At 40.0% G+C, this 17,866-nt stretch overlaps 1 protein-coding gene across 3 annotated transcripts in view; it reads left to right on the top strand.

Moving 5' to 3' along the window:
• spns2 (SPNS lysolipid transporter 2, sphingosine-1-phosphate) overlaps positions 1-17,866 on the top strand; it is a 117,921-nt gene that overhangs the window by 80,588 nt on the left and 19,467 nt on the right. For all 3 annotated transcript variants that reach the window (XR_012598342.1, XM_074672714.1, XM_074672715.1), the window contains exons 6-10: positions 1,423-1,562; positions 3,407-3,559; positions 5,161-5,350; positions 9,491-9,556; positions 12,552-12,650. Coding sequence is in view for 2 of the 3 variants with exons in the window: in XM_074672714.1 (XP_074528815.1) it covers positions 1,423-1,562; positions 3,407-3,559; positions 5,161-5,350; positions 9,491-9,556; positions 12,552-12,650 (648 nt within the window). In the remaining variant the exon portion in view is untranslated. The remainder of the gene's footprint in view (positions 1-1,422; positions 1,563-3,406; positions 3,560-5,160; positions 5,351-9,490; positions 9,557-12,551; positions 12,651-17,866) is intronic.

The raw sequence follows: 17,866 nt of genomic DNA, 5'->3' as shown, positions 1-17,866 counted from the left end.
GACCAGTAAAAGGTCTAACAGGAGCTGCTGCCTTCAGGGTCAGCCTGTAAAAATCCAAGAAACAAAATGTGACCTGATGAAGCTTTTGGCATTTAAAGGAGGACATTTAATATTCCCTCAGAGATTCCTGAACATGACAGCTCGCAGGGTTTGAGGAAACAGGAAGTCTACTTCTTTTTGTCTCCATGGAGCATGAAAAAAGAAAAAAACAGCACAAAGGGCGGGAAGTTTTTTTCCTTTCCACAGCTACAGTGACATTCCCATAAAACAATCTCAAAGCCAATTAATCACCGGTGTGGCATGCAGGGGGAACAAAAACCAAGACATGAAACAGGCCCTGTGCGGTGGTATCTCGCTTTAAGGAAAAAACACGGCAGAGCTTCCGTTTGTTTTCGCCCAGCGTGTTTGGACCTTCCGTGTTTGGCGAATTCTGAAGAAGCAAAGGGACGCTTTGGAAACAAGGAGCACACGAGGGGCAGCAGCTAATTTGTTTGATTGCAAACCATCCATAACGGAAGTGTCCGATGTGCCCTGTGGGGTCGGGGTTAGAGGTCACAGATTCCTGGTGTCTCTTTGAATTATTATCTGAGCTCCTAAGGAAAAAAAGAGATCAGTATTTCCTTTGAGTCAGGCTTTGTATCCTGCTTTTAAACAAGCTCTTTGTGTTGTTTTCCTGAAGATGTTGTTGCAATTAAACCGCTCCGAAGAAGCCGAAGGAGGCTGAAGCAGAGACATAATATGAGAAAGGAAATAATCAGTGTAATCCTCACACCTTTGGGACCATAAACACTGCGTTATGAGCAACATTATGAGCCACATCATTTTGCAAAATGACTCCCTCAATAATAAACTTGAGAACACACATATCCCACCATATTTCTGCATATAAATGAGCCACTAAACATAATATCATAAATTTCCCCTGACGGATGAAATTGGTTCCAGCTTTTGTGCGTTTGTATCACCTGAAATCCTCTCCCACACATTGCATCCTGTCTTTTGTGTGTGTGTGTGTCCCCCTGAAAAACAGACACACACATGCACCAACATGCTGCCACCTGTCCCATAAAGGATGACGGTGAATATAATGGCAGATGAGCACTAGTGAGGGCTTCACCTTGGTGCTCACAAAGCAGCAGCTGAGAGCTTTTCTACAGTCTTAGATGCCTACACACACACATGCACACACACACACAGAGGGACACACACTGTGCCAGCAGAGCGAGCAGAGGGAATGTTCTGAGCTGCAGAGAGCTCGTATAGGATGTCAGGCGTATCGACAAACACAGTCAGTGGTCATCCATTCAGATTGTAAACACACTGTTCTTTGTCCTGAGTCTCATGTCTGCACAAGCCCCGCCCACTCCTAACATCATGTCACTGTGACGTGCCGTTTCATAGGTTTTTGTTTTCTTCTCATAGGTGTCTCCAGCTTTGGGGATCACAGCTGGGACTCTGATCCTGGTCTTTGTGCCGGAACCAAAGCGAGGCAGTGCCGACCAGATGGGACGCATCAGGACGCGGACCTCCTGGGCCTGTGACATGAAGGCACTCGCCAAGAAGTAAGCTCAGAGAATAAGGGCAGGTTATACCTGATAGATGAGTGAAGACTCCGAAAGATCATTGATTCAGATTCAGATTCAGATTCAGACAACTTTATTTATTCCACAAGGGGCAATTCATTTGTAGCTTCCCAGTGTATATGCATTCGTACAGTCAGTCAACAACATAAATAAATAAATAAAAAATAAATAAATAGATAAATACATAAATGAATAAAAAGTCATCAAGGAAACATATTTAAGCAGGCATGGGACGGATAAAGATGTCGGAAATTATAAGTAGTCTACATATGCAAATCGTAGAGCAAGATAAAAACAAGGTAAAATAAAGATTAAAAAAAAAATCTATGTAAAAACTTAAAAAAACAGTGAGAAAGCAGATAAGACAAAAAATAAATAATATCATAGTCATTTAAAATTAGAACAACTTAAAAGAAGAAAAAAAAAAACTGGAAAGAAGCATCTTAACAAACGCTCAGATATCTGCCAGAAGAAAAGGGACATTTCTTGTGCCAAGCCTTCTTTTAAAAAGCTGCAGGAACTGAACCCACAATTACTGTCAAAGTGAACTGCTCTGAATTTTAATTTTATTTGGTTCATTCTTTACTTCAGCAGGAAGGACCAAGGTTTCCTGCAGCAATGCAAATTGAGCATAACAAAAACTCTCATTACATTTTCTCAGAGCAAAGAAAAGATTTGAAAATCATTTTAATCATGTCATGTCAAGGTTTACTGAAATTTTGCAACACAAAAAAGGCTTTTCACGTAGGAAAACTAAAAAGTTTGAGCTTAATAGAAATATAATTTTTTTTTTATTTATCAGTACTGGAGAAAAAAAATGTGTTTCTTCTGATCTTGGAAAGAAATTGTGCCATAAAAATATATTCCAATGCTTTCAAATGTGAAATATAGTGATAAAATGGAAAATGGTCAAAACAAATGAGCCAAAGTGTGGAGCACAGATGTGTGAAATGTCTTTGTTCTGTATGCTAATGGGAAAACAAAGTAGTGCTGTGATGTAAGACTGACATTATGAACAATGACTTCAATCAGGCTCATTCTGGGAGTCATGGTTCAAACATTGAGTTAGTCAGAATCTGTAATAAAACCATAATGAAGCAGTTTTACTTAAGGGCTAGAAAAAACATAAATTCTCTTATCTTACTTATATTTCACTTCATGTATTTTAATATCAAAGTTTATGCTTGAGGACACACGCAGGATGAGCATCATAAATGTTAACTCTTTTTAAAAATAGCCGTTAGAGGAGTGGAAACATCAGCACTGAAGCAGCTAAAACACTGATCACTGTGAGGCTGACACTGTGGACCCTTGTTTTTATACGACCTTTCAGGCTACATATCTTTTTTTAAACGTTATAAACTCTGTATAGGTATAGCAGTGTACCCACACAGGTTTATGGTGACTATTTAAAGAAAGCAAACACATATTCATCCCTGAATCCCCTGTGACTGTAAGCTGCAACACTCACCACCTATGGAAACATGAAAAGTGTGAAATAGCATGTTATTCCTGTCCCCACATAAAGCTGTCAGCCTTCCCCGCGTGTCACTTCAGTTTACGTCCCATGCAGCACAAGACTCTCATTTTCTCACCTCTAAAGTGATGCTAATCTCGACCGACCAGATTATCCTCCAAACTGTTTTTCTAAACCCCTATTATCCGTCAGAGTTTATCAGATTAAGGAGTGAGAGTGGAGAGGTGAGATGTTTGAGGTAGTCTGACAGAAACAGAAGCTTGTTTATTGTTCTACTTCTGTAAGCTCAGATAATCACCTGTTTGCCTTTTCTTTGTGTGTGTGTTTGTTTTTTTTTCTTTGCCAGTCGGAGCTACGTGTTCTCCTCCCTGGCCTCGGCGGCGGTGTCTTTTGCCACAGGTGCGTTTGGTATGATGATTCCTCTGTACTTGGCGAGAGCCCAGGTGGTGCAGAATAAGACGGAGGCCTGTACTGAGAAAATCTGCAGCAGCACAGACAGGTGAGAGGAGAGCAGTTCAACAAAGACTGTCTAAGCTTTGAGTCCTTTCTACTTTTGATTGGCGGCTTAATCTAAAAATCTTTTTCTGCTACATGTAAAGGCATGTTTTTTGTTATACTGTGGTTGAGTGGTGGCATTGTAAGTCATGCAGATAGGACGCTGATACATGTGAATCCATGTTGTACATATTCGTCTGACCACTTTCTTTTTTTTCTGGACACAGTTAGTATAGATTAAAATATGGCCAAGCAGGGCATGTCATTACAAATTAACACAATGAGTCAGTTGTGTCTTGACCTCCACAGCAGAGGCTGCAGGTTAAGAACCACTGTTGTAGTCCCATATCCACAGGGGAGGATTAGGGCCACTGAAAAAAAAAGTCAGACTTCTGACTTAAATTTTATAGAAATATATGTATATATATGTATATATATATATATATATATATATATATATATATATATATATATATATATATATATATATATATATATATATATATATATATATATATATATATATATATATATATATATATATATATATTTGTATACATATATACATATATAATTTATTTAATTTTTTGTTGTTTTTTTCTGTGGCCCTAATCCTCTTCCGTACATATCACATACTGTCTTTTTCGCTGTACCTAGATGCACAAACAAACAATAATTCCCAAGGAACTTTGTATATTTTGGCTCTGCTGGGTTTTGTGCCAAGCTTTTTAAATCTTAAACATTTCAGTCGTTACGACCCTGTCAACCATTCGTTATCCTTGTCTTTCAAGGTCTATGTACATATACACTGCCCGGCCAACAAAAAAAAGTGGTCACACACTCTAACTACACCTTTAGCTTTGATTTTGGCAGCATTTGCTGTGGCATTGTTTTGATAAGCTTCCAGTGTTGCATTATTTTTTCACCGAGATCTTCATCGATGATGGTAGAGTCTGACCGCTGAGCAAAGCCTTCTCCAGCACATCCCAAAGATTCTCAATAGGGTTAAGATCTGGACTCAGTGTAGGCCAATCCATGTGTGAAAATGATGTCTCATGCTCCCTGAACCACTCTATCACAATTTAAGCCTGATAAATCCTGGCATTGCCATCTTGGAATATGGCCGTGCCATCAGGGAAGAAAAAATCCATTGATGGACCAACCTGGTCATTCAGTGTATTCAGGTAGTCAGCTGACCTCATTCTTTGAGCACAGACTGTTGCTGAACCTAGACCTGACCAACTGCAGCAACCCCAGATCATAGCACTGCCCCCACAGGCTTGGACAGTAGGCACTAGGCATGATGGGAGATCACTTCATCTGCCTCTCTTCTTACCCTGATGGCCCATCACTCTGGAACAGGGTCAATCTGGACTCATCAGACCACGTGACCTTCTTCCATTGCTCCAGAGTCCAATTTTCATGCTCCCTAGCAAATTTTCAAAAGTCAGCGGTCAGGCTCTACCATCTTCAATCCAAGATCTTGGTGAAAAATTAATGCATGGCATTTTTTTTGGCTGGTCAGTGTATGTAACAGCCTGCCGTGAATCCCATGAGTTTTCACAATCTTCATTCTTTCCTCTTGTCTCTGTTTCTCCCGTTCAGCTTAATCTTTGGCGCCATCACCTGTGTGACGGGCCTGTTGGGCGTCGTCATCGGGGCGGCCACCACGCGCTTCTGCCGCCAGAAGACGGAGCGAGCCGACCCCTTGGTGTGCGCCGTCAGCATGCTGGGTTCGGCCATCTTCATCTGCCTCATCTTCGTGGTGGCAAAGAAGAGCATCGAGGGAGCTTATGTAAGAGACGTTTCCTGTTTCTCTGTCGGGTACTCTGTTGTGTCTGCAGCAGAGGAAGCTGAATTCAATGGTGCTTTTACTCCCATACTTCCAGGATTCAACCCTTTCTGAAAAGAGAGATATGAGTATGTTAATTATGGAAGAGCCTCGGGGAAAGACACTGATAGAGGAGTGTGGTGACTAATCGAACAAGAGAAAGTTTAGAGAAGTTCATCAGGTGGGGTTAATGTTTGAATAAAGGATTATAAAAGCTCCTTCAGGCCCTGAGGCGGCGTGTGGATGCTGCTGCTCATAATAAACGGATTAATCGTTAGTTTTTCTGAGAGGCCTCAGGAGCTGCTGCAGGAGGCTCAAAGCTTGTCCATCCAAAATTCAAGAGTCTCGCTCCAATCTGCAGAGATCTCACGCGTCTGATGGCCGGTACAGCAGGAAAGGGCGCAACTTAACAACCCTGAAACAATGCGCTGTGAACTGCCAGACTGAGCAGGCACACATTTTTCAGCTCTTATCGGGAAAACAAAGGAATAGGAACTGACTCGGGATAAGAAATGAAGCTGGAAAGTTGGAAAAAGATTAGAAAATATTTCCCGTGCATGAAAGGGAAAATAACAAACAGGCTTCCGTATCCTTGCCCTGCTTTTGGGTGTCTAGCCTCCGACCTTTAGGCATCAATCAACAAATCAAAGCAGCAGAGCCTTATCTTGTTTTTGTGCTCAGGGTGGTTAACTTCAGACCTGAAACTTAACACTTTAATAAAACTGACACAGAAAGTTACACACTCTCATATTTCTCTTTAATGCTTCTCCAACAGCTGCTGAACAAAGTAGTTCCCAAACGACACATAATTACTGGCCTGGGAAGTGATTTAAGTTTAATGAATTCAAATTTACATGAACTCTGATGAGGTCAAAGGCGTGCATTTATCAGGTGTTTGACAGAGGCATGACTCAGCCAATTAGACCTGAGCTGCTCAAGTATCCACATTAATTACACGATTACAAATCTGTCCAACTCAATTTGGGACAAGGGATGCGTGACAGAAAGGTTCAGGGCGTCAAAAGAACACATTTACTTCAGTTAAGATAAAGAACGAAACCCTGTGGAAAACACACAGCACCAGTTTGACACAAATGCATCAATACACTCCTGATGTAAAGAGAAAAAATACACCCAAAAAAATTTGAAATTTACTTTGGAAAAACTGCCTGAGCAGCATCAGCAAAGACAAGTCAATGTCAGCTCTGCTACAGGGTCTCCTCATCAACCGCCAACACTACATCCACTTCATGCAGCTGTCTCTGAATCAATACCTCTGTTGTTTTCCTTTATAATGTCTCATCTGCAGCGTGTGATATAAATTCATGGTTATTCTGTCCCATTGATTTAATTTGGTCTTAATATCCAGGGGCTTCCTGCTGTGATTCAAATTAAAATCGATTGAAATAGGTGCTGATGCCTCTTCATGAGCTATAACAGCAAATTATACCTCCAGGAATAAGACAATGTGTTTTTATATCCTTGTGTTAATGCCTTTACACAGTGCCGCAGGTCGATGTCAGACAAAGGAGTTAACAGCACACTGCTGCAAATGCTTTTTGTTCATTTTCAGATTAAAGACTTGCATGTACTCAACAAATCAACAGAGATACAGAATTGTTCACAAGGGTCTCCAGAAAGCAAAATAAACAAAGGCTTCTCACAGGAGTCTTAAAGCAGAAGAAATAAAAGCATAAAGGTTCAGAAATTCACCAAGTATGGATACCAGAAAGTTTTACTGAATGAGCTGATGCGTTCACGTAACACCACATTTTAATCTGTATTTAAAGGAGCTGTGAGGGTTTTATGAGTCATCTTTAAATAGTCTCAATACAATCACTGTAATGGACACCGGACGCTTAACTACAAACTAAGTTTCCAAAGTTTGAGCCCTACATAACAACTAGGGAAGCACCAAGGTGCAACATCCAGTTAATGAAGCCTATGTGGAAGTGCTAAAAGTTGCTGTTCATTGAGTATCCACTTGAGGCTGGCTGCAGAAAGACCAGAAGTGGCATACACACCCAGCCATAAAAACTGACTTTTACAGCATTAAAAACATATTTACAGCCTGGTTCAAAAAACAGCTTGGGTCTGAAACACTGATTTCACTAACAGCACATACTGTACGGTGAGTGAATTTTTTTCTAACTCTGCGGTTGAGAAGATGTTATGATTATGTAATTGTCCAATCAGAGACACAGCTCAGGTCACGTGGCTGATGGACACCCTGTAGCTGTGGATAAGACTGGTAATTTTTGTGTAAAAGGCAAAAAATGAGTAAATGGAATTACTGGAGTTAATATTTATTTAAACTATGAAATATTTAAATGTTTAGCAGCTTTTATTCCCTGTTGACTGGTAATGCAGCAAAAAAAAGAAAGTGCATCAGAGGCAACATTTTAAATCAAGTAGCCAAGAGCGCTGGTTTAAAAAAAAAAAAAAAAAAAAGGCATAGAGCTGGTTGCCTGGATCGGCACTATGGATTAGCCCCTTTCCCACCGAAACTAATCCAGCTTTGAGGGACACCAAAACACCGATACCAGGACAGTATCGTTGCAACAAATAGATGCATTACCTTGCCCCTTTGCATCCTGGGAAAAGTTGTCTATAACAAAGAAAAGCAGAGTTAAAAATAAGATCTGATTCATCAAACCCATGCTTTGGTAAGAGTAATGTCATAATGACACAGCTGTTCATGGGAAACTGAGTCTTAATCTTAGAAAAACACTAGTCCTCCTAGCACCTTTGAAAAAGTATAAAATGCAGAAAGTTGCCAAGAACAGATACTTGGATGGTTTCTTTCCTCCTGCCACTTAAAAAAGCTGTTGCACTCAAGTGACTCTGCATTTCTGTTATTTTTTTTCTAAGAGGCTCATAGATAAATCATAACTGGCATCAGAAGTCCTCAAGAGAAAACAAACAAGCAGAAAAAGGAGCGCCATGATTGGCTCACCTGAGTTTTTGATGGAGCTCTGCAGAGATGAAATTCAGTATCACTGTCGTAACTTTAACAACAGTTAGTGACATCTTGGCCACATTTTCTGTGTGTATGCTAATTTCAAGCCTGAACACGAGCCACACCTGAGTCTCTAAATGTTTATAGCACTGGGTTATCTATTTTAACAGCAGAGAGTTCACTTCCATACCCTTAAATCAAACATTGTGTTTCAGTGTGGTTCCTCTGGCAGTAAATTCTCCTGTACAGTATTAATTCAGCGTACAGTACAGCAGCAGTTGTAAGTGATCGACTCAGGTTTCATGGCAAACCGCTGACAGATGTGTATCATTATAAGGCGTGACGTGAATGTAACGGTTAGTGTTACTCTGCCGGGGCCGATTGACCCCTCGCAGCTGCCGTCTCGTCAACACGCAGCTAATCTGAGGAGAGGGTCAGACTTTTCTCTTCAAGAGGCAACATGTCGGTCACGGTGTCTGGTTCACAGCTCTCACAGCAGACGTGTCTACATCCCTCACTGTCAGACTCCCTCTGAAGCTCTCTGTGCTGTACTGTAGGTCTGACACGCCGGCAGAAGGGTTATTCCCCTGGCAGGAAACACACATCAAACCCACCGTGTTAAACCGTGCCAGAGCAAACCAGCTGATACAGATACAGTAGATTCCTCTGCAACCAAATCCCTCCAGGGCTGTTTTCTTAATGAAGTGGCCAAAAAACCAACACCAGCTGCTGCATACTGAGGCCTCCATGTCATACGCCGCACGTCAACCCCGCTGTGGTGCTCAAAGTTTACACTCTGTGTCCCAGCCAGTCAGCAGCAGGACATAAATTCACATCTCACAGCTGGATCTGTACATCCAATATAAAGCTCTTATCATCCTGAGCCGTTTTCAGCTCCAAGGCTCGACAGAACCAAAATGAAAGCCTGCACCTCAGCGTATAATTAGGCCACAGCGTAATAACATGTTTTTAACCCACAGCAACCAAAGCACTTTTATTCAGCCGTAGATTCCCACATGCAGAAGCAATATCTGCATCCTCCTCTTTTGGCACCGTCTCTGGTTAGCAGTCTTTTGTGCAGAGGAAATGGGCGGACCTTAATTAGCACCACTAAATGGAATATTTTTGTCTGCTTCTTTATTTAGGTCTGCATCTTCATCGGAGAGACGCTGCTTTTCCTGAACTGGGCCATAACAGCAGACATTTTAATGGTGAGTAGTGAAAGTCTGTACTTATCCACTGGGGCTCTGGAAATTCCTGCAATTAACTCCAGCGAAAAATGGTCATTTAATGAGACAGAGTTCTAATTTAGGGAGATGGATTTGTCATAAAACCGAATAATTAATGGATCTAGCCTCGCTGATGGCAATCATTGGTTTGTGAACTTTCTCAGCAAAGCCTGGAGTTTGGCTTTTTCGCTCATTCTCACAAACGTTTTTCACAAACCAGAACTGACCTTAAATGAATGGGAGGGTGGAGCAGAACGAGGTTACAAACAACAGGCGAGCAACAAGTGATCACAAAGTGTCAGTGCCCACAGCTAATTCCTGAGTTGATCAACAGTTTCTCACTGTGTTTCCCACGGCACTGATCAGGATTACAGCCTCCTAAAAACTGATCAGGATGAAGTTTAGAGAAATGTGCAGTTTGAGGAAGAACAAAATCAACACTGCAGCTTGTGTTGGATGTAAAAATTTTAAGAAGCTCAAAGATCATCGTTAATGAAAATCTTTCCTCCTCTACTTACGAGTTTCATTTCGTGAAACCTACAACAAGAAGGTGGTTAAAACCTGGAAAACCTACCATCGAAGAATGGATTGGTATAAACTATGATATTTTCAAGATGGACAGGATTACCTTTACTACAACAAGTGTTTTTTTTTTGTTGTTGTTTTTTTAAGATGGGAAAGATGGGTAATATTTGTCAGGCCAATAAGACCATCATTCCTTTTAAGTAGATCTTTGTGTCCTCTTTTATTTTATATTCCCTCTTTAGAGGGCTTAATGTGTCTTTGAGGTTCACCCCAACATCTTATATATATGTGTTAATGTATTTTTAATCAAAGTTCCTGTTCTTATCCAACACTATTGAAAAAATGGCTATGTTTACTTTACTTTACTTTGCTTTAATATGGCTTGCTAAGTCTGGGGTTTTTTATGTTGAATACAATGATGCAATAATAGATGGCTAAATGAGAAATATAATATGTATTTTCATTGATTGTATGGAACTGAATAACCACAATAAAAAAAATAAATTGAAATAAAAAAACAAAAAATAAAATAAAAATATGAAATAAAAAATAGATAAATAAATAAAAATAAAATAAAATAAAATAATAATAATAATTAACAAAAAAAAAACCTTTAACAAACCCCTGCATGTCTGGAAACAAGGATAAGAAATAGATTTAGACAGAAAACAACCAAATACACACTGATTCCTTCAAATATTGAACATGCCCTCAAGTTTTTTAATTAATGAGTCATTCTGAAGGCAAAAGCTGGAAAATGTGTGAAACACCTCTGAAAACCATCTACTCTTTTTATGTATTTGGTTTTCTTTCTTTTTTATATAGAAGCTCTTTAACCACATAGACATTTTTTGGTTGTTGTAAATTCAGCCACGTTAACCCTGCAGTTAAGCAGTTCTTATTTCTAACCCAGCGAGGACATGGTTCCACTCTGAAACTGTTTTTTCTGGTCCAGGGCCAGTTCTTTGGTGGTCGAAACAAAGAACAAAAACCGGGTTTCTGATTAGGTTCTGGCACCAAACTGTCTCTGGCACCGGCCAGGAAAGAGAATTTGGAATTGGAAAAGAGAATTTCTCTTGTTGTGGCAGAGTGGAGTTGTTTATTTGTGAAACTTGAGAAGCTAAGTGGGGAAAGTTCAATGCAACTGTGTGTTTTTCTATTGGTAGAAATATCATAAGATGGCACATGATATGTGTGTGTTTGAGATAAAATAGAAAAATTCTCAAGCAGACATCATCATGGTCGGTGACACCTGGCAGACAGGGATCAGCCTCCACATGACATTTTTCAACCATTAAAGTTGATAACATGGGCTGTATGTGAAGATAATTTTGCTGTAAAGCTGGTGATTGGGCCACAGTTCCTGATTGACCTGCAGTTTTTGACTCTCCTGCTCTGGCCTAAATTTTGATCTTATACACAACAAATTTTCAGCACTTTTAAAAATTTAGATCCTTGAATTTAGATCATTCAGATATACAACCTTGTTTTAATGTGTTTTACTTTTTTATCTTTGAGTGTTCAGTATTATCTTAAATTGAGCTTGAAGATGTCTTTGTTTCTCAACTGTTCGGGGGATTTTAAAAGTATAACATAAGCTAAATTGGTTCTTTTACAGAGACCCATATAAGTTTCTTTCACGATTCAATAACCCCCTTAAGTTATTTGATTTAAGATAACCACATACTGCATGAGTTAAAAACACAGTTTAATGAATAAAGTTAAAATACGAGTTAAAATACAACACATGTACAGTTACACACCTCTTTAAAACAGCTCAGTCATAATTTTCCAATATTTAACTATGCTTTTAATTTATTTAAATTAGTGGTATTTTCCAAATTTTTCTGGTCCTTAGGCACTTATTAGCTAAAATTGGGGGTGCAAAAATAATGGGTTTTTTTCTTAAACTCAGTGTATTTTATCTATTATTGCACCTCAATTTTTTTCCTAAGTAATTTGATTTATAAAATATTATTTTCTTATTTTTAAACTCTCTAAATGCCCAATTATTTCTTGATTCAACTTTCTTATTTCTAGATTTTTTGTTAAGTTAAATTAACTTGCTCTATATAACAATTATTTCACTACTTTTAAGAATTAATCTTATAAATTTAGAGCTTTCGTGTTGTGTAGGGCTCTTTTCCACGTAGTAGAGCTTAAGAGTTATGGACAAATACATTCAAAAATTTTCATAGTTTCCTAAAGGAGGAAAGAAGGAGCTGTGTCTTGTCATTTCCAGTCAGCTCATTAAACAGTAACTGAGACAGACCATTAGTGACATCTCCACGGTGAGTGGCGGTCTGTCTGGTGTTTTCTGACCTGGTGCGGTGGGATCTGTGTTCATAATTGAAGAGATGTACTAACATGACTGAGTGAACCCTCTACCTCTGTCTCTTTATTATCTTACATCATCTCATGTATTTTTCACCCTCTGTTTGTCTCTTTGCAGTTTGTCGTCATCCCCACACGGAGAGCAACAGCGGTGGCCTTTCAGAGCTTCACCTCTCATCTCCTGGGTGACGCAGGGAGTCCGTACCTGATAGGCCTGGTAAGACCCTCTGAGAGCCAGCTCTTTGTGGTGACTGCTGTGTTTAAAGGGGGATATATATTTAACATACGGCTCTCAGCCTCTGTGTGAGTGCCCCATTCATACACAGGATGTTTTCAGACACCCGTTCAGCTCTTGCTCTAAGTGGGCCAGTGCAAAGTGAGGAACAAGAGGAGCTTTTAGCACACGTCTCAGGAGGGCTGGTGAACACAAGTGTGATTTCACCACTGCTCTTCAGGCTGTCGGCGGTGTTTTCGAGTAAAACTTCTCAGTTACAAGGAGGGTTTGATTTTAGGGATCCTCACAGGGACACCTCAGGGTCAAAGACATTCCCTAAAATCCCCTTCTGGACATCCCCCCTACAACTCAAACTGCCAGCGTTAGCCTGAGGAATATCATCTATGAGGACAGGTGCTGTTTGGTGTTCAGTGGAGTGTGAAACAGGATCTACTTCAGATTGTCAGCCAGCATTCATTTCATTCCTAATGCACATATCTGAAGTTAAAGAGTAACTCACTAGACATACACATTCTGCATGCCTCATTTGAGGCGGCTGAAAAAAAGAAATAAGGGCCTCTTTTGCATAGACAACGATCAGAAACATGCTCCAGTGACATAAAAATGCACCGCTTGGAGCATCCAAAAAAACACTTCTTCAAAAACCTCCTAAAGATGGGATTAAAGAGGGGTTGTTGTGCTTTTTAACATGGATTTTAAGTAGCAACACTGGAGATTTATATGTTGTAGAACATAATGACATGTTAGAGGAGTGGGCCTTAAACACCAAGGTCTGTCCATCACAATTCACCTGACAGACCTCCAGAGGGCTGGCGAATCAGAGGGAAGGGGGTTTGTGGACTGGGGAGTCTTAAAGAGACAGCAGCTAAAACTAAGCTATTCAGACAGAGGCTGAAATAAGAGTTTTCTAAAACACTTGGGTGTGAAAAATAGGAATTTTATTTAAACTGTAGATCACAGAAAGCTACAACTGGGTACCAAAGGGACAGAATAAAAAACAAAAGTTGCACAAGACCTACTCTTTAAGATTCTTTTGAACATCAAAGTAAGCATCAAATAATTTTACCAAACAAGTTTTCATCTTGAGAAGAAAAGAGACCGTAAAGCTGTTGGTTAAATATAAGTAAGTTTAGTGTAATGAACAAATCACTGGTTAAATATGCACACAGAAGCTTCATGGCTGCTTACTCCCAGCATTACCTGCTTTCATAGCCAAAGGCGAGGAGATCTGAGGTGATAGCCTATCTCTGCAGAAGTGGTGACCTCAGAGGTCTACAGAAGTTAATCACCAGCTGTTGATGATTTTTAGTTTTAATTGATCAGCTTTGGAGCTATACATGAAGTAGTATTTCCGCTGATTCATTCAAACTGTACTCCATAGTCTTCAGCTTTTGTTGAGGACTTAATGATATACTTTGGATCCCGTCAGTGGGTCTGGCAGAGAGCAGTCTGCTACAGTGTGCTGTGTTTACATTGTGTTTGACTGTTGTACCTCTGGCTCACAGCCTGGGTCATGTTAACAAAGGAGAAGTGGAAGTCTTTGATTAGAGAATCAACTGATCTCCTGTCGGGCCCTGACAGGCTGGCAGCAGCATTGAAAGTGTCTGTTTCTTTGTCTCCTCGGTAAATAGAAATGCTAAACTTGTGTCGGAGCCTATAAAAGGAGCAGTAAGTTATCTCCCAGTTCAGACAAGCTCTTCAAAGGACTAAACGAAAGTGGCATAAAGAAAGTCATAATTCTGGGAAACAGAATCTGCCTCAACAACTTCTGATGTATTGTTTCTGGAGATCAAATAAAACCCAGTGTCATCTTTGATTGAACAAAACACTTATGTAAACAGTTTGTCACACAGCACTTTGACCCAGTCTGGATCCCTGTTACCCACTGATGATGATTCATGACTCATTCGACCCACAGGAAAGTCATTGACTGTAATGGTGAGATTCTAATCTTTGCCAGGTGTAGTTTTCCAAATTTGTGTCTATATGCCTTCACAAAGCAGTTTCATCTTCTAATAAATCTGATTTTTATTATAATTACACTTTTAGGTTTAGGCTAATTTTCTTAGTTTAAGTTAAAATAAAATGTAAAAATGAGCTTTCGAAGTAATCTTATTAGAATATTTAATGCAGAAATATGATTTATATATATATATATATATATATATATATATATATATATATATATATATATATATATATATATATATATATAAACTTAGTTAAAATGAAATCACAATGCAGCGATCACTTTTAGTACATATACTCAGAGAGAACCCTAAAAGACATTTTATTTGAGCTGCATCTACATAAAAACTGAAAAATATACATCATTAAAAGATAACGTAACCAAGTTATAAAAAAAAGTTTAAAAGAAGTTTGTTGCCAAAATGAAAGGAAACAAAAGGTTGTAGGTTAACCCCTAATTTTGTTATAATTAAAAGGTATCATAACATATATATACTTATCACAGCTTTATTAGTTATGACTTAATGTGAGATCAGTTTTATACAGTAATTTTCCTTGTTGATATTTTTTCTTAGGCAAAAATTTCTTTTTCAGATTTCTCTGAAACTGTCTCCTCTGCTGGAGGATGAATGATCCTGTTTTCTCTTTAGGGAGGAAAATTAATCCACTCAAAAGTACTCAACACCACACACTGAGACCTTGATCCAGATCAAGTCTGAGCCTGGATGTAGTGATGTAGTGCAGTTTTTACATCGTTTAATCATCTATTTTGAAGATTTGATCCAATCTGATGGCAGAAATCTGATGAGATTATTCCCAAAGAGCCTGGACCTGGTTGGACAAAACAAGTAATGAGGCGAGGGCCACTAATGAGCGTTTCACTGTTTTAGGTTCTTTATAGATGTGTTGATCCAATAAAAAGGTCAGATATAAATCTTGTAGCTGTGGATGTTGTCATAGAATGTGCAACCACAACCAAAGCTCATAAAGTGTGTGTTCACACTGTACAGGTTACACTGGGAGGAAGCTTTAACAAATATCAGTAAAGTTCACCAATAAAACTCCCACAGACAGAAGCAAGAGGTTGACTTCAACGATTAAAAATAGAACGATCATCACCTGAGAGATGAGTCATCAAAGACTGAAAACTAAGAAGTGTATAAGAGCTGGAGCTGTCATAAGAGATTTCTTTAGATAAAACAGGAGCTCATGACGTCAGGGCTGATCAGAATCAAATTCTCAACCACGTCCCAGGTAAAGTCCACCACTTCAGTCTGTGCAGCGTATGCCTGGTGTAAGAGGAGCAGATGATTAATCTTTGGGCCTGAATTCCTTCAAAATCCAGATTATCAGAGCACTGCAGCCCACACACACACACACTGCCACCAAGAATCACTTGAACACGTCTCCCCTGTGAGCCACTGTGTCAGTCATGCTCTCCATCCAGCCTCCGGGGTCACGACTCTCTCTGTCCTTAGGGTTTCCTATTTGTCCACAAACCCCCCACCAGCAGGACCCAAAGTACTCAAAGTGCGTCATCTCTCACTGCCTCCTCTCCTGGACTGAGGTTTTGCACGCGAGTGTGATGGACACATCGTGACGCACTCTGCGCTCCGGCAGATATACAGTCATCCATGTGGACTGGCATCGATCCTGAGTGTGAGCAAACTGGAGAATCTGGAGAAAAACAGACTGGTGGTTATTACCGAGCAGCCACAGGAGAAAGTGAGCCATGAGTCAGTCCTTTTGGTTCAAGATCTGGTTTAGACATGTGAACCAAACAGACCACCAGATCATGTTTTCAAGTCTTAAAACCCAGTTGATTTTTGTCGTGTTTGTGGGAAGGCCTGCAGATATTCGTGCCCAAATGCCACACAGTTTGCCCACCCTGCTGTGTTAAATAAAACCACTTCAGTGCATCTGTAACCCTCCTCAGACTGAGCCAAGATCCGTCTCCATCAGCACGTAGACCTCACGTCAGAATCCCTCGAGGAACACATAATGGACTTCGCCTATACCGCACGAGTGGGACATGGCCGCAGGCAGAGTGGGTGGCAGGGGAACACTGGGAACAGTCTCTCAGCAATCTCACCAAGAAATGCCTTCTAGTTGGATAATGAGACCTGCAGCTCTGTGTGCCATGTATTTTTAGCTAAACTGGAGTGAACAAGTTGCTGGGCAATTTACTGTACCTGATGAATAGCTCTGTGCTGACCACACACGCAGGGTTTGTCTTATTTCCCCCTCTATTCTCTTTCACTTCATGATGCACGCATGTACGAGCGCGTACTGTACGCACACTCCCTCTGACATCCTCCTGTCAGCAGTTCTCCGGCTCTTATTCTGCTGACACTAACATATAATCAATGTGCTTCTACCAGAGTGACCTGTGCTTGCTTATACCCTCTCTCAGGGATGAGAAGCCCCCCTCTTGTTCCTCTTTTTGCACACATCCACACAATCTGCTGAAAGCCAGCGGCAGCCTCCTCAGCGTCACGATTGTCAGGCGGTGATATATTTGTGTTTTTGAGCTGAGTGACACGGGGAGGCAGAAATGGTCACTTCACACCCACTGTTCTCCAGCTGTTGTTTGTTCAAAACAGACTGAACGTTGGTGTTACTCAGGGCTTGGACAGCTTTACGAGCTGTGAGAGGCTGCCACACTTCAACTAAAACAGGGCGTCTTACATCATACCCAGTGTCTCTTTATCTGTTGCTATGATGAAGGGGCAGACTTCACTGTGGTAGCATGTTCGGTTTGAGCGCTTGTGGTTTCTTCCACCATCTATAAATCTTTCAAATGATGTTTTTCAATAAATAGTATGAATAATCTGACAATATTTTTGTCCTTTAAAAAAACTATTATTCGAAACTAATCCTGCATGTATCCAATAGTATTACTGTCATTGTTGTTTGCCAGGCTCAGGATAACAAAGGAATCCTCAACCTAAAACAAGCTGAACTTTCGCCACTCACTTCCTGTATTATTTCTGTTAGCTTAGCTTGCCTCTCCTAAAATCCTGTCTGTTCGTAATTTTTTTTATTTTGAACCTTTTAAATTTGATTTTACTGGTTTATGGATGTTATTGAGGTGGAAAAACCCTGATGTGTGATTATCTGGCAGAGTATACTTAAAAAAGTCCCACCCCAAAGCAAGCACATGCAGCCCTCCAAAACAATGCAAACTTGCGATAGCATTAGCATATCATGCTTCTTCTCAACTCCTGTAA

The sequence above is a fragment of the Halichoeres trimaculatus genome, unplaced genomic scaffold, assembly GCF_033239565.1.
Source record: "Halichoeres trimaculatus isolate MK-OKI-2021-1 unplaced genomic scaffold, fHalTri1.1 fHalTri1_scaffold_6, whole genome shotgun sequence".
Taxonomy (NCBI): domain Eukaryota; kingdom Metazoa; phylum Chordata; class Actinopteri; order Labriformes; family Labridae; genus Halichoeres; species Halichoeres trimaculatus.
Note: the sequence above shows the minus strand (reverse complement) of the source record. Positions and strands in the feature narration are given on the sequence as shown.